Below are 23,751 nucleotides of genomic sequence, written 5' to 3' on the forward strand. Positions count from 1 at the left end.
GATGTTATCAGCTGTATTTATTATTAATAAAATAATAAAAACTCATGGACTACGTCTAGTACAGGGAATTTAGAGGTAGCAGTCCGTGTCTTCTGCTGGAGTCATACTGGGCTATTTTAATAACAGATGCTTCCTTCCACAGAAGGCTATAGATTCATAATATAAATTGTAGCCACCTTTAGTGATACTTTTGAAAAAATGGGTCTGGCTGTCTTAGAAAGATAGTATATTTACATTTACAATAACAGTAGCATGTTCTGAATGGCAAAGGATACACTAGAAGACTCCATCTGCCCAGAGCATGTCCATCCACTGGAGCACACAGGACTGCTTTCGTTCTACCTGAGTTCAGTACCTGATTACTCTCTTCCAAAGAAATTCAGGTGTTTCTCAACTACTCCTTCATTCCCTCAAGCTCAGTTTTGGATATTTCACTTACCAGTGCCATTACAGGACCCAAATTCCCATTTCATAAAGATGTGACCACTTCTTGTGAAAAAATGGGGTCCTACTTCATCTTAGAATATATGTATGTAGATACATACATGTGCGTGTGTATCTGTCCATGTTAATATAAAGCACTGTGCTCTGAGTGCATCAGTGTCAGGTGCTTGGCAAGAGAATAGTGAGTAGGAAATGATTTTGTTGAAAATTTACCATTATTTTATCAGGATCTGCCAACCTAACAAATGGATTTTTAAGTTCACAACTTGGTCATGTTCATAACAAAACTTTGAAATAAGCATTTTATTATTGAAAGAAATATGGGCATTTTCACCCTAAAAAATAAAGCACAAGAGTTTTACCTCAATCTTTACTTTTTCACATGTAAATATTTGGGAAATACAAGATTAAGTAAGTAGGGATGCATGCAAGATATGTTTTAGCTCCCACACAAGGATTTTGTTTTTATTTTTTTAATATATCTTTATTGATTTCAGAGAGAGGAAGGGGGAGGGAGAGACAGAAATGATGAGACCAATGATGAGAGAGTCATTGATCGGCTGCCTCCTACACACCCCCTGCTGGGGATGGAGCCTGCAACCCAGGCATGTGCCGTGACTGAAATCGAACTTCAGTCTCCTGGATCCTAGGTTGATCGATGCTCAACCACTGAGCCACACCCAGCCGGGCAGAGGATTTTGTTTTGAAATTCCACTATTTTTATGATAGGCAAATGAAATAACTTCATAGCTTACTGGTAAAAATACTGCTTTGTAGACCTAAACATCCCGAAGAAGCTCATCACTACAATGAATGGGAAAGACATCTAAAACGAGGTGACCATGAAAGACACCCAAAGCTGGAATGGTTTGAGTAGTGGGTTAAGAAATTAATTTGCAAGAGCCCACAGCATGCTTCAGCCCTCAATGGAATACTCTGCTCTTTTTTTAAAAAAATATTTTTACTGATTTCTTTTTTAGAGAGAGAGGAAGGGAGAGGGAGAAACATCGATGGGAGAGCGTAGCATCCACTGGCTACCTCTGCACGCCCCCTGCTGGGGATTCAGCCCACAACCCCGGCATGTGTCCTGACCGGGAATCCAACCGGCAACCCTCCCGTGCATGCGACGATGCCCAACGAAGTGAGCCACGCCAGCCAGGGCATGGGACGCTCTTCCCTTGGTCATCTCCCTCACCTGGCTCTTCAGCCTGATGATTTCTGAGTTACTCTGTTCAAATCCCAAACCTAAGTCCATCTTACCTCCTACTCTATGACAGTTGTGTCCCTAACCCCCTCAACTTCCTGTGTAGCCTGTAAATATGTATAGATCAGCGTCTATTCCTGCCTCACTCAGTCCTTTCTCAGAGAATAGTATGTTTCCCCTCCTTTTCAAGGCATCAACCCCTTACATGTGCTTTTGATTCCAGATCCAGGAGTCTCATATTTTTCATTAGACAAAGGGGCCATGATTGTGATTAAGGCATAAACCCTGCCCTCTGGTAGTTTTCATTCCGGTAAGGATGACAGGTGGGTCCATGGCAGCCACAATAAACTGTAGCAAGTAGTGTAGCCATGAGGAACTGGGCTACGGGATGCATGGCGCATGACTATGTCTGGCTTAGAGCAGCGTTCAACACACGTAGAACCGAACCGAGAGTTTTCACACGAAAACTGAACTTCCCATAGCTATAAATTAAAAATCCCATTTCAAATTTGTTTTACAATGTGTCACATCTCAGAAAGATATCACAGCCCAATATCTATGCGACTATAGAACTCACTACAGACCAATTCAGTGGATTAACCTGTAGGGCCATCTATGTATATGAATAAATCCTAAAGTCACTCCCAAAGTATCCTACAAATTCAATGCAATTCCAAGATTTTTTGTAAATTTAAAAGTAAAATTTGTCAAGCTGATTTTGTCAGGTTGCATAGCTCTCCATTTGGAAAAATGTGTATATAAACAAATACAAATTCCAAAAGATTTAAAGATCTAAAAGCCTTTTTAAAAGAACATTATAAGAATATTGGAAGAAAATCTAGGCAATGTTTTTATAACCTGAGGTTAAAAGGTCCTCCTAAACTAAACATAAAATTTAGAAACCATAAAATACTGATAAATTGGGTATTTTTAAAATTTTAATTCTGTGCCACAAAAGACAACATAAAAGTAATTAAAACACAAATATTAGGCTATAAAAGACTAAAGATTACTAGGCAGAATGCATTAGAAGTGCCTAAAAGTTAATAAGAAAGACAAATAACCCTATAGACAAAAAAGTAAGTAAGAAGAATTGGTTAAGAAGCAAGAAAAGCCCAACCGGCATGGCTCAGCGGTTGAGCATCGACCTAGGATCCAGATCGCAGTTCGATTCCTGGTCAGGGCACAGGCCCGGGTTGCAGGCTCCATCCCCAGTGGGGGGGGGGGGGTGCAGGAGGCAGCTGATCAATGACTCTCTCATCACTGATGTTTCTCTCTCTCTCCCTCTCCCTCCCTCTGACATCAATATATATTTAATAATAAAAACAGAAACAAGATGAGTATAATATATACAAAAAGACAAATATATGAACATAAGTTAAAACGAGATGATAGCGGTTACTATTTCCCCCTAGATTTGCAAAAGTCAAAAGGATCGATAATATCCAATATTAGCAAAGGGTCAGGAAATGGGCATTCATGCTCTGTTGACGGGTGGGTGAACAAACTATCACTTTTTTGGAAAGCGATCTGGCAATACCTGTCCTTCTCAGTGTGCATATCCACTAGCTGAGCAGTTAAACGTCTAAGACGCTCACCTAGAAAACATCAGAACAAAACACCCACGGTGAGTATTTTAAAAGAGAGTGTTACAGATGCACAGATCGCTGTGTGGTGAAAGTGAATGTGATGCATCTACATGCGTCGGCGGGCAGTGTCTAAGGTAAGCCGCTGAATTAAAAAAGCAAGTTGTAGGATTTGTATAATGCGCACCCATTTGTAGCGGTGATGACGATCGTTCCAAAAAACCCTCTCACTCACTGAGCTGGGTAGTATCCTGAGGTCTTTAGTCTTTACCCACAACCCTGGAAGGCAGGATGGTGTTGCTCCTTACAGATGAGGCAGAGGCAGAGCACCTCGGTCCAAGTCCCACGGCTAGTCTGTCGTCTACGACGTTGAGTCTGAGCAGATCCAAAGCCCATGCTCTTAACCACTCTGAGTGCCCATTTCCTACCAAGGACTCAGTAGTCCGGTACGAGCACACACAAACAACTCATGGAAAACAGCAATTACAGAGCCAGGAAGGTCATTTTCTCTAGGTCATGATGTTGACCTAAAAGACAAAGGTAATAATAAAACCGGTTTCACAGGTTGGTTGTTAAGAATGGCTTTCGACCAATCCTCTGTGCTCTCAGAACTTGTGAAGGTGAACATAACACAACCACGTAAACATTTATGTAAAATTGGCCTTCGGATGCGTATAAAGAGACTGCTGTCTTACACAAGTCAAAGTGAGGTGGTGGTGGCGTTTTGTTACTGATTTTGGAGCTACATCATCTAAGCTTTCTTTCCTGACACGTACATAATCAAAATTTTCTACTTTGAATCACCTGAAGTATAGCGGTCACCAAGCAGGATTTTTTGAGTAATGCCAACTTAATCTCATGGAAGATGAAATTGCAGCCTTGACATTATAATCTATCCATTAAATTAACTGTCCCAGAGAAACATTCTGGAGAGAATCAAAATATTAACTAAAGGAAAAGCAAGCGTTAAAACTTCATTAGCCTAAGAATGGGAAGTCTAAAAAAATTAAATATAGAAAGTTCTAAAAATGCATAGTAAGGTGACTATAGTTATACTTCACTGTATATTTGAAAGTTGTTAAGAGTAGATCTTGAAAGTTCCCATCTCAAGAAAAAAAAATAAACTTGGAACTATGTGTGGTGATGGATGCTAACTAAACTTATTGAGACAATCATTTCACAATATACACATAAATCATAATCTTGGACCCCTAACTTTAATAAAATGTTATGTCAATTACATCTCAATTTTAAAAATTTCTAATGGGAAGATGATTAACAAGCATTTGGTCTATGAATATGTTTTGATGAATTTAAAAATTAGGGTTAGGACTGCAATTAAGGGGGTGGGGGAAGATGGACAGATCAGTGAAATAATCCTGAGAGAAGTCAGTCTGATACTGACCTATGACTTAAATGCTCCTTCCAGATCACTTATGCTTCTGCAATTAACTGGAAATATTCGTATTGCTTTCACAGGTTTTAATGTTCTGACATCAGTATTTTTATTTAAAAATCATTATACATTTAACTCAAATATTCATCCAAAACTATTTAGGATTAAAACTGTTTTTTTCAGTTGCTTGTTACAGAAATCTACTTCAAACTAGCTAAACACAAAGGAAATTGGTTGGCTTTCGTTGACAGTAAGTCCGAGGGTAGTTCTAACTTCTGCAAGGCTGGATCCAGTCATTCGATGTTATCAAAACTTTCTCAGCTTTCCAAGACTTCAACACACACAGAGGGTCTCTGAATATTGTAGGCAAAACAGTACAGCCCGATCGATGCAGCTCCTGCTGGCTTAGCTATTCCAGTAAAAATAGTTTCTCCCATATTTCATACAGTAATCCCAGGGAAGGATCATGGGTGGGTGGGATGCTGTGAACGAGAGACCATCCAGGGCCACGTGGAGGTGAGAAGTATGCTGCAAATGAACCAGAAAACACGCTTGGGAAGTAGTGCCCAAAGGGCAAAAGGTGCCATTCTAATCCAGTGCTCCTGTGTTGGTGAGTTTTTTCTTTTCTTTAAAAATACTATCAGCTATGCTTTCAAATGGATTACAAAAATATCTTGGCTACATATTGTAAACCATATTTAAGGGTAAAAAAAAAAGCGTTTTATCTCAAAGCAGCTCAGTTACTGCATTATGAAAACACCAGGGCAAGTTTAACTGGACTGTATGGCGTATCACATATGAAATGTTTCTATATTTGCAGTCATGGCTATTAAAGGAAAAAAAAATTAGCTGTTTTTGTATAGCACCCGGGGAGAGGAATCAGAACATGGTAAGTCATTTGAGGAGTCATCTATGCTTTCATTTTCCACCACCAGTTGGATAAACAAGTACAAGAGTAACACTGGTTGATTTGAAAAACTACTTTTCAATTAAAAATAAAACTGTTGCATCACTTGAAGTACCAAAAGAGATCCCTCAAGACTCCAGCTCATTACACTTCCTCCTTTAGAGTCTAAATCATTGCCAATAAGTATTTATCTAGCCTTCCTGTGCAGGTCTTCTGCCAATGGAACTTTTTTTTTTTTTAATGTTATTTATTTTTTAGAGAGAGGGAGAGGGATAGAAACATCAATGAGAGAGAAACATCAACATCAATTGGCTGCCTCCTGCACGCCCCCTGCTGGAGATCGAGCCCAAAACCCAGGCATGTGCCCTGACCGGGAACTGAACCGTGACCTCTGGGCGTATGGGCCGACGCTCAAGCACTGAACAACACTGGCAGGGCTACGGAACATTCTTTACATCTCAGCTCCAGCACAGTAAGGAAAAAATGTAATGCATTGACACAAACACATCCAAGAAAACCTATTTCGTGAGTACCTACTATGTGTCAAGCGCTCTTCTAGGTGGTAAAGATGTAGTAGCAGTGACAAGTTTTCCATAAAAACTTACCAACTCCATCTTTACTAAGTTACAGCTATGATTAATTTTTCCAATATACTTCTCTATTACTTTTGACTGCTTTCAATTTACTTAAGCTTTCCTTCAACATAATTCTTCCATTACTACCTAGGAAGTTGTAACTCTGTTCTGTTTACTGTGAAACAGCATCTTCAATGCTGGTACTTTGTTTTTATTTATGTATTTATTTATTATTTATTTATAAACTGACAGAAATACGTGAATTTTATCTCAGTGATTATTCACATCACATTTCCCAGTGGAATATTCTTCTTGAATAGCTAATTTTCTACAGTTAAATGTGTTGCAGAGGTTGGAGGTGATAATTGATTAAAACCCTTTAAAATCACAAATCATAACTTTAGTTTTTGAGAAATTCAGTTCAAATCCCAAAATTTCACTTTGGCCTATAAGGAGAATCATTCTATGCAATCATAAGTATATAAAAGTGGAAAGCACAGCCTGATATTTCATTTTCTGTCTTGTTAATACTTTAAAACCTTCAATTTGTAATGTATATACAGATTTCAACATTTGGGTGTATATAAGTATTTCAGAACTTTTGCTATGGTTTAACAAAACTTATAAACCAATGCTCATCACCTCTCAGGTGAGCAAAAAACCCAAGGTGGTTATTTTCTGATTTCCCAGGAGGTTCTTCATTAATTGCCACAGTTGCATAAAACTTAATTCCTCTGTATGTTCATTTAACAGTTACTCCATCCTGGAAATAAATATTATCAAATATTACCCTTGATAACTTTTACTTCTAGTTACTTTATAACTGGCTAGTCTTTTCCAATAGTAAGACTCACTATTTGGTCTCTCACATTAAGTGCACACATGGGATGTGCTCAAATGTTCTACTCAGAACCACCCCTGCATCTCACCAGGGGTTCAGAAAAAGAAAAGAGAAGCATCCTCTATACTACTGGTCAACCCTTGTTTTTACTTAAAACCAGCAGAAATCATTTCATTAAAGGTGTACTTTAAGAATACCTTATAACCCGGCCAGGCGTGGCTCAGCCGTTGAGCGTCGACCCGGGATCCAGGCAATCGGTTCGATTCCCAGTCAGGGCACATGCCCAGGTTGCCGGCTTGATCCCCAGTCAGGGGCATGCAGGAGGTGGCCGATCAATGACTCTCATCATTGATGTTTCTCTCTCTCTCTCCCTCTCCTGTCCTCTCTCTGAAATCAATAAAGATATATTAAAAAAAAAAAAAAAAAAGAATACCTTATAGTTGGGAGAGGGGAACTTTTTAAACAAAAGGAAAAAAAGTAAGCTTCAATGTTAAATAAAATGACAAAATGTGATACAATTTAATAACAAGAAACTTTATTGAATTACAAATTTTAAAATGCATCACTTAATTTAAAAGTGAAACTATTTTAATTTTATTCTTCTTAAAACTCATTTTTTCAAAAATGCACTTTTTTTTTTTTCAAATGATAAGACAAAAGGTTAAACTGTGAACTGACAAAGTAACGATGGAATGATACCAGGGGCCAATTTTTATATATGGGGTCTTAATAAGGACCTTTAATAAATGTTGTCTTCTGTATTACATCAAATAGATTTCCAACAAGAAATGAGAAAATGGGAGCAAAGGGGAGTGAAAGCATGTACTGAGGTCTTTCTGTAGGTGTTTGATAGAATACAGATTTAGCATGATAAGTTGTGGACTTTGTAACAGTGGCCTTTAAAATATGCTAGAGCAAGCATATCTTAAGGAACCTATGTGAAAATCAATTTTTCTTATTCCTAAAAGAATAAGTGGTACACACTTAAACAAAAAGTAAAACTTAATTGTAACACCTATACTGTAAAATGGGTTGCATTATAGCCCATATATTTAGTTTGTTCAACAACCTCATTAATTGTATAACAGAAAAAGTCAGCTTATTAGACTCAGGACAAAATATTTTCCATCAACCTCAATATGGGAAGATTTATATAATCCTTAAACTTAATCCTTGGCCAGTACAGATTTCCCAATAAAAATCAAGTCATGAACTATTTATAATAACTATACTATACTAAAATGTTAACATTTCCTTCCGAGTATGTCTTCCTATGAGGGGAAAATAATTAGATACTTTCATTCTTTGCCTGTGCTGGGATTTATGAAAAGCCTACTAAACTAAACAGTGTTCTGCAAAACTAAAATACTATAAAGTCAAAAAGGTAAATAAACAACAAAACCAAATTGATTCCAACAAAGTCAAGTCATGTTTCCAAAAGTAAAATCTATTAAGGAGAAGTAATAAACACGTACAAGAAATTACAAGAAATGATGATGAGGGTTACAAATGCAAAATAATATCTAATTATCCCAGGCTTGTGAATATAATTAAAAACAATTTCATTTCCTAGTTCAAATATTATGTACAATTTAGATAAGCTGGTCAAGTATACACCACATTTAATAAACTTATAATTATATTACCTCTCTCCTCCTTTAATATTTGCAGGTACATGCCAATAAGGGAAAAAAATGTAATTTTCATTTATGTATTAACTGAGAAGAATAACACTTCTACTGTGTTTGTTTCAGACTGAAAAAAGGTAATTTTCCTTCAAGAAGAAAAAAAGGTAAAAATAAATTGCCAAAAGTTTAATATCAATTACTTATAAAAATGGAAAAAAAAAAATTGGAATAGATACCATACAATTATTATGTAGTCTCCCTACTGATCTGAAACTACAGAAGGCATTTATGGAAGGTCGCTATGTCAAAAACAAAGACTAACCCAAGGGATGCATGTTCTTTAAAAATCTGATTTGCAGAAAAACTAGTTCCTTGGCGTAGTTTTAAAGCTAGTTACAAAATCCATTTTCTCAATGGTCCAGACATTTTGCCAATACTTCTGATTCAACAGAACTGTCAAAAAAAGAAGAAATATTTTGTGAGACTTTTAAATACAGACAACAGGGTGTATCCTTTCCCCCATTTAACACAGCATACACTTTATATTGCTAAGAAAGAGGCATTTTTTTAAAAAGACGCTCTATTTTTCAGATATAAATAATCACCTACCTTAAGTGTTTGACTTCTCCAACTTAGAATTAGTAAGAATATATAACTAAAGAAATAGTATAAAATTTTTTTAAACCAGGAACCTCTCTTTTAGATACAGACAACAGCATGGTGGCTACCAGAGAAGGGTAACCTTCTCTGGAGGAGGGGGAAGAGGACACAGCGAGTCAAACACATGATGGCAGAGGAGACTAGGCTTTGGGTGGTGAGCACACAATGCGATATACAGATGATGTATTATATATTATAGAAATGTACACCTGAAAGTGATATAATATTATTAACCAACGTTATACCGGTACATTTAATTTTTAAAATAATAAAAAGATCTCTCTTCTTAATGTTTTCAGTTAAAAAATCCAAATTTGAACTTCTAGAGTAAGCCATGCTAGGCATCAGCTTTCTACATTAAAATGAACTTTCTTAAATCCAATAGGTATTATGTCAGAACTTATGCTGCAAACTGCCTGTATTCAAAATAGTTATATACACAATACTACTACTAATAATAAAGTTAATAATCCATCATGCAAAACAAATCTAAGAGAGCTATCTGGAAAAGCCAGATTTGCTCAATAGGATTGGAAAAAGAAGGGTGAATATTCCTCTTAGACCAATGTGAAATCTTCTGCCAGCTCAGGACAGGAGGCACTATTTCAAACCATGAAGACACTCTCAATACCAGAAATTTTCCAAGCTCAGAACTAAGTCTTTATATACAATAAAACAGGTACTGGTCTCAACCCCTAAAATAGTGTCGAGGGCCAAAGTTCCATACCATATTTGTGGAGGACATGCCCCCATTGTCTGACTTTTAATTCACTTCGGATTTTCAGAAAATGCTTTGACCTATGTGAGTAGTTCAAAGTAAACATCAAACCTAAACATCTATGTAGTGTAACTAAAAAAAGAATCTTGCACCAACTTCACAAAAATGAATAAAAGTCAGCATTTTTGGAACACCAATAATTATCAGGCACTTTAAATATATTACCACTACTTCTCGCCACAACCTGTAATGTAGGTATTATTTGCATTTGATACGTGATAAAATTAGGGTTCAGTAAGGGTAAGGGGCAAAGGAGCTAAAAACCTATCTGGCCCCAAAGACTATATTCCTACTATGTGAGCCTCCCCAACCCCCACCCTAACATCCCCATATCTATAACAATAAGAGCGAGCTTAGGAGGATATGTAATCCTTCTCTCAATTTTAAATTATACTACCACGGCTCACAAAAATCACTCAAACATGAACCATTTAAGTAATATAAACTTGCTTGTGTGGGGCTAATTCAAGACTTTACAGGCAATCTGACGGCTTAGTGAAAAGCCTACCAGACCATAACAGTGTTAATCTATCATTTCTAAAATAACACTAACACCATTACACTGGATTTCAACTAAGTAATTTTTCCAGAAACAAAATCTATGAAGAGAAGTAATTACATATGAGCAGATTTTCTGGAAGTAAAAGAGTCAAAGCAACTGAATGTGCATGGTATATATAGGACTGTGATACAATTATCAAACATAAGATTCAATCCTGTTATTCCTGCACCAAAATAATATGAAGGAAGGAAAGTTAACATTCTTTATTTCTAACATAGTACAAAGTAGTATATTCCATTACAAATGATTAGTCATAGACTCCCACAGTACTAAACAGTGTGAGCATATATATATATACCTAGGTATCTAGATAGGCTTATGAAAAGACCTGAAGAAATCATTCTATTATAAATAGTAAAATATGAATCCAAGAAGGTGCCATACCTTCCATCGATTTCCACATTCATTGCATACAACAAATGTTGTCATCGGTTCATCAGCACTACGAGTTTGTACCTGCAGCAAAATCAAGTGAAAAATATTACTTTTTATAATACTATAAAAAGTCCAACCTAAATAAGAACATTCTACATGAAAGTATATAACCACAATGGTGCCATAATAAAATATATAACAGCATGAAACAAGTTCAAATAAAGCTAATGTCAGAAGAACACACATTTCCAAACTTCATTTTTGTAAGTCCTTCCTTGTCTTTTCATGTTTAATTTATCCCAGTAAGTGGGAAATCATCTGAGTCACACCTTATACTTTTTATAAACAACAAATATGAAAAAATTTAATCATCACTAAGCACAGAAATGTTAAAAGATGTCAATTTTCTCTTACAAATTAGCAAAGATGAAAATTAAGCATATTTCATTCTGACAAATATAACTGCAACAAGGTAAGAGTCTTAAATATCCATTTCCTATGACCTAGAACGTTGATATCTTATCTATTCCAAGATGGCAATTAGAAATACAAGATCTGTGTATAGCTCAACATCACTAATGATCAGGAAAATGAAAATCAAAACCATAATGAGCCCAGCTGGTGTAGCTCAGCAGCTGAGCATGGACATATGATCCAGGAAATCAAGGTTTGATTCCCGGTCAGGGCACATGCCCAGGTTGAAGGCTTGATCCCCAGTGGGGGGCATGCAGGAGGCAGCATATCATTGACGACTCTTTCATCATTGATGTTTCTATTTCTCCCTCTCCCTTCTTCTCTGAAATCAATAAAAATACATTTTTAAGAAAACCCACAATGAAATGTCACCTCACACCTGTCAGAATGGCTGTTATCAAAGACAAGAGACAACAAATGTTAATGAGAATGTGAGGAAAAGGGAACCCTTGCACACTGCTGGTCAGAATGTAAATTGGTAAAGCCATTATGACAAACAGTATGGAGGTTCCTCAAAAAAATTGAAAATAAAAACAAAAAAGCTGTGGTACATTTACACAATGGAATACTACTCAGCTGTAAAAAACGAAAATTAAAAATTGAACTACTATATAATCCAGCAATCCTGCTTCTGGGTATTTATCTAAAGAAAATGAAATCAGTATATCAAAAAGATGTCTGCACACCCATGTTCACTGCAGTATTCATAATAGCCAGGAAATGGAAACAACCTAAATGTTCTTCAACAAATGAATGGATAAAGAAAAGTGGCGTGTATATATATATATATGTATGTATATGTATATGTGTGCGTGTGTGTGCATGTGTGTGTGTATATATACATGTATATATATGTATATATATACACACATATGCACACAATGGAATTTTATTCAGCCATAAAAAAGGAAATCCTGCCATCTGAGACAACACGGATGAATCTGGAGGCATTAGGCTAAGTGAAATACGCCATGGGTACACAGACAATGGTACCTTCATGAACTCTATCTGGCCAAGGTCACCCACGTGGACCTCTGAGGGTATTGGATGGTTGAGCAGGATGACCTGTTTGTGACAGGTCATAATGCCTGCTATGATCACATGATGCAACAATCTCACTTCTGAATATATCTACCCAAAAGTATTGAAAGCAATGTCTCAAAGATGGTATTTGTACACTCAAGCTCATAGCAGTGTTATTCACAATATCCCCAAAAGTGGAAGCAACCCAATGTCCATCAATAGATGAATGGATAAGTAATATAGATACTGTGTAACTCCACTTATCCATATGACTAACTAGAATAGTCAAATTCAGGAACTAGTGGTTGCCAGGAGCTGGAGAAAAAGGGGAATGGGGAATTGTTGTTTAATGAGTATAGAGACTCCATTTTGCAAGAGGAAGAGTTCTGGAGACTGGCACATTATAAATGTACTAATAAATTGTATATTTAAAAGTGATAAAGGTGGTAAATTTTAAGTTATGTGTATTTTACAATTAAAAATTTTAAAAAATTAAAGAGAACTCAGCAAAAATAAATAAATAAGCTATTATGACTTTTTAAGATTTTATCTACACGAGATCATAGATTTCTGATGTTACTGGAACCAAAGGTTTCAAAAACAGAAAGTTTATTTCTTTAAAGTATACACTCCTGAATGAATTTGACAACACATTATTAAAGTTAAAAGTTATTCTTTGGTTTAATTAAGTTATGAGGAAGAGGAAGATGGGTGGGGGCAAGAACCTAAATTCTAACAATTACTGCATTTTGAATAAAGTATATATCAGATATACAACTATGACTAAATTAAACACTTCAAAAAGGTAAAAGACTTTAGATTGGTTAAAAAAGTATATCTGAAAATAAAGTAGGCACCTTTAAAAAGTGGCAGAAGCTTATAAACTATGCTACCAATGTGTCTAGAAAAGTGCAAAAAAACCCCAACCATTTATGTTTGCAAATATATACATAAAACATGTAGAAAGCCACACAACAAACTAGTCATCCTAGGAGGAATTTTACACTCATGATTAAACTTTTGTACCTTTTGGATTTTTAATGTTGCAAATATAGTACTTTTATACATAAAAAAGTAAAGGTTCTTTCCTACAACTTGTATAGAGCTTAGAAATGTTTTTTCGTTAAACTTTTTAAAATGTATTTTTATTGATTTTCAGAGAGAGAGGAAAGGAGAGGGAGAGAGAGAGAAACATCAGTGATGAGAAAGAAACACTGATAGGCTGCCTCCTGCATGTCCCCTACTAGGGACTGAGCCCGAAACCGGGCATGTGCCCTGACTGGGAATCAAAAAAGTGACCTCTTGGTTCATGGGTTGACGCTCAACCACTGAGAACACTGGCCAAGTGAGTTATGTTATTTTTTAAGTGCTTAATTTTCTGTTAAGTAGAAAATTAAATTCCCTAAATATCTCTATTAACCTGAAACACAATAGTAAGTTATTCCTTCAGGGGAAAATTCTGATTTAGCAGAGTATAGATACAAATGAAATTAGTGAGTGATAAAACACCATTTTCACATATGCACATATAACTAAAATAACTGTAACACGGCTCTTTTAAGCTGTTCAAGAACAAAAAGGAAGGTTAGTCACATCATATATGAATATAAAGGTCATCAATATGTTACAAAAAAGGAATAAACATTTGGAAGCCAGTTAAGCTAAAAGTAACCACACTCTATGTGAGGAATAACAAAGAACTTTCTTTAAATTCTAAGAGCTTGCCAAGTAAAAAGAATGATAACCTGTTTACGTAAGAACCAATAATCAACTGCGTATTAAACTTAGAGAAAAACATAGCCATTTTACTAAATTCTATATTATAAATTTTGCTTAACTGATATAGCTTTCACAGTAACAATTTCCATGAAAGTATAAACAGATCAGCTTATTCACAATTAACTGGAATCTGTTAGTTTTAAGGAAGTATTCTTACACTTAAGAGATCACATTTCCTCTTGAAAAATATCAGAGTATACTGGTCATTATCATTATTACTACTTGTTTTGAAACAGAAATTGCAAGCATTTTTAACATAAAAATAAAAATCTACAAGCAAGCACAAACCTGTGTGTAAGTACAATTCTTCTTTTTACATTTGCCACAAGTGAATAAGTCAGTCTGGGTTCCTCCCGTCTTGGCCATCTGATGCTCTCTGATGGCTTCTTTGGTCAAGTTTTTCCGCATCTCTTTGAGCTCATCACTAGCCATTTCCTGTTAGGAAGGTGGCATAATACTCAGTTATGGGTGTCTTCTAATATATCTTGAATGCTTTTTATGCTCAATTAGCTTAATAATAATAGAAACAAAATCAACTTTTAAAGCCCCCACTGGCAGTTACTAGGACATCAACTCTTCATTCTGATAACTGTTAACTAAAGGGAAAGAATTACACATTTACCCTGCCTTTCCTACCCAAACCAACAGAGTAAAGCCTAAGTTTATAAGGGACAGTGATTCTTTATCAAAGAAATCTAGCTAATAAATGTAAAAGAAGGTGAAAGAACTTTAGAAACCACTATTTCGCAATTCCTAATAAAACCACCAATTCAGGCAAGGATCATCAGTGGATGGATAACACATTAGATGAAAAGGCAAAGAACTTTACAAATGGAGGAACAGATTGTCAGTACCCAAATTCATTGATGAATCTCATAATGAATGCTAAGAGCAGAGCAACGAGAAATTATGTGTCTCCTGATGTGATACAATATGAAGTAAAAAGCACCACTTATGAAGTATTTATGCAGGAAAAAAAGTTCAACTCGTATGTAGTCAAGCCTATAGAACTAGCTTCCAGGTTAACAGAAAATGGGACAGAAAAGTTAAATAACTTCATGAGGAAAAACAGACAATTCATACTGTGGGATACAGAAGAAATAAACTGGTTTCTTCAACATGTCAGTGTCATGAAGAAAAAAGAAGGCGTAGGGGTAGAAGAAATTTTCAATACACACACACACGCGCGTGCGCGCGCGCGCGCACAATCATAAACTAAAGGTAATGTGTAGACTTTGGATCCTGATACAAAATCAATGTACAACCAGAAAAAAAGGTTATTAACTAGACATTAGATACTACCAAAGAATTATCAATAGCTTTGCTGTAAGTGGTGATGACATTATGTAAGAAAAATATATTTTTAAAGATACCTCTCAAGTATATAGAGGTAAAAGAACATGTCTGAGATTTGCTTGAAAATAATTCATGAGAAAAGAAGAAAGAAGAAAAAAGGAAAAAGGGTAGATGAAAGGGCACAAATTCTTGAAATACTTGAAGCCTGAGTGACAGATATATGGGATTTCATTACACTATGGCCTCTATTTTGTCAAAGTTTAAAGTAATTTTTAATGAGTTTTTCAAAAAATGAATTTTAAAAATAAAGCAGTTTTTATTAGCTATATAGAAAGAAGAATTCACTCTCTTGGATACTTAAGAAAATAATGAGACTGTAGACACGCTACAGCTATTATCTATTATCTATGAATAGCTATGTCTATAAACAGCCAGCTATGAATTTCCTTTTTCCCATCATTCTCTATAAATTTAAAGAAGTCAGTAAGATGTGATCAATTTTATAGGGTTTAACCATAGAAAAAGCTTAGAGATTTCAAAGTCAGTTTGCAATTAGAAATTCAGTTCTTCGATTTTACATGAATCCATAAGTTAAATCAATTTTGTTTTCATACAATGATTTATGGGAAAATCATATGGGAGGGACAAAGTTCTGATGCCAAAAGATTCAATGTCCTTAAGTAATTGTGTAGTATATTGTATAAACAAATACATCAGGATAGCTAATAATGGTTTATTATATATGTAGTATTTAGATAGCACTTTATGATTTAAACAGACTTTACACTTGACATCACGGAATCACATCATGGAAATGTTGTATTCAGATATACTCACCTCTGCCGTCATTCTAGCAAATAAGTCAGGGGGAATATTCCCACACAGTACATTTTTCCTTAAATTTGGATTCTTTGCATCCTTAAGATTTGATATTCTACTTCGTACTCTATTTTTGTATTTCATGTCTGTATTCCTTATTTCTTGATATATAGGTATAGACCATTAAGGAAAAAAGGTTAAATTATAAAGGTAAAATTAATTTTTCTATTCTGTCAAAATTAGAATTTCTTCAGTTTCTAAGCAACTCACAAAAACGGTTGCAAATTTATATTAACAACAAGGCTCTGTTTCTACCAGGTTCCTTGATTTGTAACTGGCAAATAATAGTGATTATACTTTTAGGATGTGAACGAACAGTGCTTTCTTCTTAATGTTTAATGCCAGAAGCACACAAATTAAAATGGTTTCCAAAAGAAACTCAGGCACTCAATCTTAGTTAGAAAACGTTTGAAAAAGAGTTTGAACTTATTATACAAGCTTTAACTTGCCCAAATCTGAATTTTACCAAGAAGGATCCTAAAAGTCTCAAGCACTACAGTTCCCTTGAGGATCATATGAGAAAAGACCATTTATGGTGGCCCCGAAGGTTCATTTCCTCCCCCAGCTCAGCAAAAAGCTAGGTTAGAGCAGATTCTTCACAAAGGAATAGGCCACAGCAGAGGCTGAGCCCTTGAGGAGGTCCCTCTCTTACAAGGCTATTTCCTCACCATCACACTGTCACCTAAATGTGCCCTGCTCCCCGTACCTACATGTAAAGCCCCTCTCCCAGAGCCCTTTCCACGGTGCCCCCTCCCCGGGATGAGCTCAGGAGACTGTGTATGCTTTGCTCAGTTTCCCCCAAGTGTGAAATCCTATTTCACACTTACTAGTATGTGTTTTCCATGCTCTTTTGCAGAACTTCAATTGAGATGCTACATTCTCATTTGAATGGCAAAAGAATAAAAATACTATGAATGCCATGTCCTTACTTTTGAATGTCAAGAAGAGGGAAAGAATAAAAAGGGCATGGATGACCCTCTCCTTTGCCATCAGAACAATACAATCAAGATGGAAACTGAAGAATACAAATAAAATAGAACAGATTTATACAGAAAGAAAAATTTGTAATTAATCTGGCAGATTACTTAAAACAATTATGCACATAGACACAAAGGATATCTTCTTCAATTTGAGATCCTAATTCTTCCTCATCAGCTCCAATAGCGATGTAGTCATCTAAACAAAGACACAAAGAATTATCAAGAATAAGTGACTGTAACATATTTAAAAAAAATCAATAGAGTAAATTAAACTGCATTCCTATTTCTTCAACCCCATTTGCCTTCCATAAAGAATCCTTTCAGCTTAGTTTCATTAGAATCTGGTCTCTTTACCACCCGCTGGACTCCTCCTCTGCATTCACCTAATGTCCAGTGCTCTTCATCCCTCAGGAATGGGGAAGGCAAGTGACTAGAGGTAATTCCTCACTTCACAACGCCATACAGCCTGGCTGGCTCCAGCAGAGAGTAGGAAAAGTTATAGAAAGAACTGTCTTGTGTCCTGTGATTCAGGCTTCAATGCAAAGAAACCATTCATTGCATCTGCCTAGTACATGTATGGGCACAGGCAGAAGAATCCTATGCAAATATTAAAAAGAATAGGAGGAAATAAAAAGAAAAAAGAAAAATATATAAAAAGATAGTAAGGGAATCAAAGTAGAAAGGGGAGAATAAAGAGAAAAGTAGATCAACTAACTATGCGTCAGTATAAGAGAAAAAAATGAATTTCTTTAAGATGATAAGTAAATAATCTTGTATATGACATTTTAAAGCCAAGTTTTTTCATAATAAAAAAATACCTTCAAACTAAATTAGTTTAGCTCCCATATAAATCAAGATCTCATTTCCTTTTTTAAAAAAGTAGAAAATAAAATTATGGATATAAAACTTATATACTATATGTCACACTAACATTTAACAATGGCACAGAAATACAGTATTGTTAACTGTCTATAGGGAGATGGGGAGGGAAGAATATTTGTGAAAAAAGGTTTAAATTACTATAATTTGGGAAACATCTATATATTAGAAGGAATCTATTTCTTGGAATTATAAAGTAATAAGCAGAGGCCTCAGTATGCCTATACCTCCCCGCCTTTAGTAACTCCACCTCACAACTACTCCCTGAGCTAAGCAGTGTGGTCAGCTATCAATGGGATGCCACTGGTAAAACAGAAATATCCACGTGGCATTGGTAGTGGTGATGACCAAAGGACTGAGCACTGAAATAACATACACTAAACTTACCTCCTGTTCGAAGAGCTGCGGCAAGCATCTCCCTACACTTTAACCGTACAGAATCAGAAGTGCTTGGTGCCCGAGGAAAAGACGACACGTAAGTATCTCGAGCATTCGTCTCATCCTTTCTGCTGCTTACACTGCCACTGGAGCTACTAAAATGCACATACACACACACCAAAAATAAATGAAGTATATACATATACACACACACACACACATACACACGTCAGGGAAAACTCAAAGTAACATCATTACTATCACTCACCAAAAACAAAATTTTTTGGCCTAAATAAGTGAGACAGTGACTCTTACATTTAAAAAAATTGTCTATGTATCAATTAAAAAGTTGAAATTTTAGGAAAGGTAAGTCTCGTGTCTTTTTTTAAACCAACTAAGCATTTTATCTGGATTCTCCTTTTAAAAATTAAGCAATATTTTCCTATAGAAGATACACATCACAGCTCAATAAAATAAATGAGAAACAAAGCTCTTGGTTATGAGAAAAGGGGTGAAGGGATGGCAACTGGGAACATGACAGCACTCAAACAAAAAAAAGGCGGGGGGGGAACATTTGAAAACCCTATTCTAATTAGATAACCAATGAGTTCACATTTAAAACATCCCCTTCAGGATGAAAAACAAGTGTAGTGAGAAATGAGCTGCAAGAATATAAAAATGTCTCTTAATTTCTCCCCAGAATCATCACTTAATCAGGACAGTTTAACAACTTCCCAGTCAACCTAATCATTTCAACTGCTTCTTATATTAGATTCTAACCAAAATACTTTTTTGACTGGTTTCAGTTAACTTTTCTCACATTAGAGATATTTGCCATAAACCTGTACCAAGACTAAAATCAGTCACTCTCCATAGATCTAACTCCTGCACTACTACATGCAGATACCTCCTTGCCTTCTCTCCAAAACATAATCTATTGTCAAACTTCACAATGAGATCAATATGGGCAAAAGGACCCTTTTGCATATCTTCTAAGTTTAGCTGTTTCCTTCCTGAAGCCTTCTCAGATTTCTCTGTGTACTCCCAAAGTACTGCCTGCACACAGGTTTGTATTATGATGACTTTGTATAGTATCAGCATGAAAGGGCTGTCAGGTCCAGAACTAAAGTTCTGTTCCACAGCCAAGACATTCTGCCATGAACAACTTGGTAGAAAACAGAATTGTTCGAGATGGGAGATGTTCAAGAACCAAGGTTTGACCGTACATTTTTATATATATATATATATATATATATTTTCAAATATATCTTTATTGATTTGAGAGGAAGAGAGAGAGAGAGACAGAGATAGAAACATCAATGATGAGAGTCGTCATTGATTGGCTATCTCCTGCACGCCTTCCTACTGGGGATCGAGCCTGCAACCTGGGCATGTGCCCTGACCGGGAATCAAACTCCGATCTCCCGGATCCCAGGTTGATGCTCAACAGCTGAGCCACGCCCGGGTGACTCGATTATATTTTATAATCAAGGCATTAAATTGGTGACTCTGGATGTCTCCAAATTACGTAAGTGAAAGTATATGTTAAAAAATTTATAAATTATGGCTTGTATTTTTCAAAAATATAAAGGTCATGGCCCGGCCTGTGTGGCTCAGTGATTGAGTGTCGACCCATGAACCAGGAGGTCATGGTTCAATTCCCGGTCAGGGCATATGCCTGGGTTGCAGGCTCCATCCCTAGTAGGGGGCGTGCAGGAGGCAGCCTATCAGGGTTTCTCTCTCATCATTGATGCTTCTATCTCTCTCTCCCCCTCTCCCTTTCTCTCTCTGAAATAAAAAACCCCACATATTTAAAAAATAAATAAAGGTCATGAAAGACAATGACACACTGAGAATTACTCCAGATAAAGGAAACTAAGAAGATATAACTAAATGCAAAGTGTGATCCTGAATAATATTTTGGAAAAATCTTTTTCCCTTGCATTAAGACACTGGAATATTGTTGAAATATGAATAAGGTCTGTGGATGAGAAAAAGGCATCAATGTTAATTTCTGGATATTGGTAGCTTTATTGTGGTGATATGTGAGAAAATGTCCTTGATCTTAGAAAATACACATTGATGTAGTAAGCATTTAAGGGCATAAAGGGCACATGTCTATAAATTATTTACTTTTAAAATATATCTTTATTGATTTCAAAGAGAGGGAGGGAGAGAAAGATAGAAAGAAACATCAGTGATGAGAGAGTCATTGATGAGCTGCCTCCTGCATGCCCCTCACTGGGGATCAAGCCTGCAATGCAGCCATATGCCCTGACCAGGAATTGAACCACGATTTCCTGTATCAAAGGTTGATGCTCAACCATTGAGCCATGCCAGCCGGGCTACAAATGACTTATTTTATTCAAAATAACACCAGTTCATCTGCGTGTGTGTTTGTAATATGCATATAAATACTGGGGAAGTAGGGAGTTCTCAGTATCACTCTTACAATTTTCTAAAAATCTAAAATTATCTCAAAAAAAAAAAATTGAATAAATTTTATTAACAACTGGTGTTTAACCCTACATCTAGCTTACCTCTTTTATCATCAAGTTTAGTTAGCACTAACTCTAGGACCCACTACCAGAATTCCCAATTTGGTAGTTCTAGGGTAGAGCCCAAGAATTTGCTTTGCTAAAATTGCCAGGTTCTCTGCTCTTCCAGGGACCACACTTTGAGAACTATTGCCCAAAATCAATGTCAAGTGTTGAACTACAAGCTTCCCAAGAACAGAGGAACTGTTTTTAACCTACTAGGAATCCCTCGCCTTTTACGTCAATGTGCTGGATATCACAGTTCATTATCTGTGATAGGAAAGAATAAATGCAAAGCACTCCTAAGATCTGAGAAACAATCTGACCCCTTCATTGCTGAACTTCACATTTTCAGTTGTGATAACAAACAGCTAAATTGGGAAGAGAAATAAAAACATAAAAAGGAAAATTAGATCCAGGGCCAAAAAAATAAAAAGTGTGAAATAGAAATGTAAACAGAGGATGAAACCATTTGAATCCCTAATCAGCACCTTCACTATCAATTCTAGTAGCACTATCCCAGAGAATCCATTCAATTAAACTTGTTCAGTACACTGTAAATAATTTCTTCTAGTTATGCCGTGTCTTCTAACTCTCTTTTAAATTTCTAAAAAGTTTTCTTAGAAACTTCAGAATTTTGGGCTAATTCAAATTGATTAGAAAGCAGAAGAGTACAGACATGGGGTCATAAGAGCAAGGAGGAGGTACCGATCAAGTAAAACCAAGACTCTCAACATAAATGAATTCCCAAGAGCAATACCTTTCTTCTCTTGCTTCAGGGCTATTCTGTGATGTAATTGCAGTATCTTTTTTCTTTTCTTCAGGATCTTTATCAGTTGATGGTCCATCTAAAAATTTATGAAATCCCTAAGTTGTTAGCATTTGTTTAAAAAAAAAATTCAAAAACTGAACTACTGCATGTTATCAGGCTATTTACGAAACAAAAAATTTAAAATCCCAAGTTTTCAACAGGTAAATAAAATTTACATAAGCTACTCTTTTATCATATGCATTTGGGTATTTTTCACAATGAATGTTCAGTCAGCATTCCCAAATAAACACCCCCATTTGGAGGAAACCACACACTCGTATGCCAATGGAACCTAAAAGAGAGGAAAAATATACAAAGGGAAGAAAAGAATATGGAAAAAAATAGGAGCACTGTCATAAAAATGAAAGTGCAAAGTATATATATAGCAATGGTGTTTTAATTTTTCATGAAGTCAAAAAATTTAAGGTGGTTCGTCAGTCTGTTCCATGCTTCTGTGTCTCAGAGGGAAGATGGGGGTGGGGGAGAGGGCTGGGCAGAGATTAACCAAAGAACTTATATACATATATGCATAATCCATGGACACAGAAATGGTGTGGAAGGATGGGGGGGTAGGGGTAGCGTGAGGGAGGGTGGTGTGTATGTGGAGGGAGTCAATGGGGAAAAAAGGGGGAACATTATAATACTTTCAACAACAAAGAAATTTTTAAAAAATTTAAGGCAGTACCCAAAATATAAGTAAATGTTTCAGGGGTAGCAACAAAGACATTTTCATAGAAAGTACTTCAGGGTTAGTAAAAACCTACCCAGTATCTCCTCAATCTTAAGTAATATGTAAAGTACTACAGAGTGCTCAAGTTTTAAGACTTAAGGAGGTGAACAATTAAATTCTGGGAAATAAGGTACCGAAAATAGAATGGGCCAATGCAATATTTAATCACTGGAAAGAAACATTCATGTTTAAATCAATCAAAACAGCCTTGAAGCTGGGTTCAGAAAATGTTTGTATCTACTGCATACATCTTTATCCCTACCTAAGTAATAAGAGCTACACAAATAATTCAATTCTCCACATCTCTCTGTATAGAATATAGAAGAACATATATTCAACTGTATATTAAGGCCAGCTAGGCAACTTTTAAGCATATCCTCATCATGCTCAAGCTCCCATCCTGAGCCATTCAACCCAAATCTCAGGCAGTGAGGCATGAGCATCAAAATTTTTAAGCTCCTCAGATAATTCTAATAGCTAATCTCAACGAGTAACTGAAAGAGTTGGTCCAAATCACAATTCTAGAACTTATCTCATACAAGGTTAGGGTTACCAAACCTGAAGTACAATTCAAATACCCTATGCTAAGTGTATGCTTTAGTTTTCACATACTCATTTTTCTGCCCCGTTATTCTTATAATGCGCCTGGAAGACCCCCCAAACATAAAGATGGTATAGTATTGTGAAGAAAACAAAGATCAATAATGACAAAATATAGCAAGGACTAAGAAATATTTAGGGTAGAAAGCATCTGAAAGTGATATAGCAATGCAATACTATCTAACAAGGATCCAAAGCTCTCAGAAGAGCAATAAAACTGATCCTACACACTGCTCCAGCACAGTATAAGTTAGCGCAATACCTTCAGAAAGCAGAGCAGTAAGTACAACAGCCTTAAAAACATTCCTACTATCTGAATATAATGCTGCAGGCAATATAGCAGAGCCACATGGAAGTGCTCCAGCTCTGGACCCAGACTTACTGTGAACAGATCCCAGCCTAGCTACTGGAACCCAATCCAACTGTGCA

The 23,751-nt window shown here is 36.0% G+C and overlaps 1 protein-coding gene across 1 annotated transcript in view; it reads right to left on the reverse strand.

Moving 5' to 3' along the window:
• Window positions 1-7,466: 7,466 nt before the first annotated feature.
• Window positions 7,467-23,751, reverse strand: part of TCEA1 (transcription elongation factor A1) — a 30,122-nt gene continuing 13,837 nt past the window's right edge. Inside the window, exons 4-10 of the mRNA XM_087825382.1 lie at window positions 21,942-22,029; window positions 18,654-18,799; window positions 17,527-17,583; window positions 16,366-16,520; window positions 14,521-14,667; window positions 10,966-11,037; window positions 7,467-9,034 (exon numbers count right to left, since the gene is read on the reverse strand). Coding sequence (XP_087681508.1) covers window positions 9,026-9,034; window positions 10,966-11,037; window positions 14,521-14,667; window positions 16,366-16,520; window positions 17,527-17,583; window positions 18,654-18,799; window positions 21,942-22,029 — 674 coding nt within the window. The 3' untranslated portion in view covers window positions 7,467-9,025. The remainder of the gene's footprint in view (window positions 9,035-10,965; window positions 11,038-14,520; window positions 14,668-16,365; window positions 16,521-17,526; window positions 17,584-18,653; window positions 18,800-21,941; window positions 22,030-23,751) is intronic.

This window comes from Miniopterus natalensis, chromosome 16 (genome assembly GCF_054644295.1).
Source record: "Miniopterus natalensis isolate mMinNat1 chromosome 16, mMinNat1.hap1, whole genome shotgun sequence".
Taxonomy (NCBI): Eukaryota; Metazoa; Chordata; class Mammalia; order Chiroptera; family Miniopteridae; genus Miniopterus; species Miniopterus natalensis.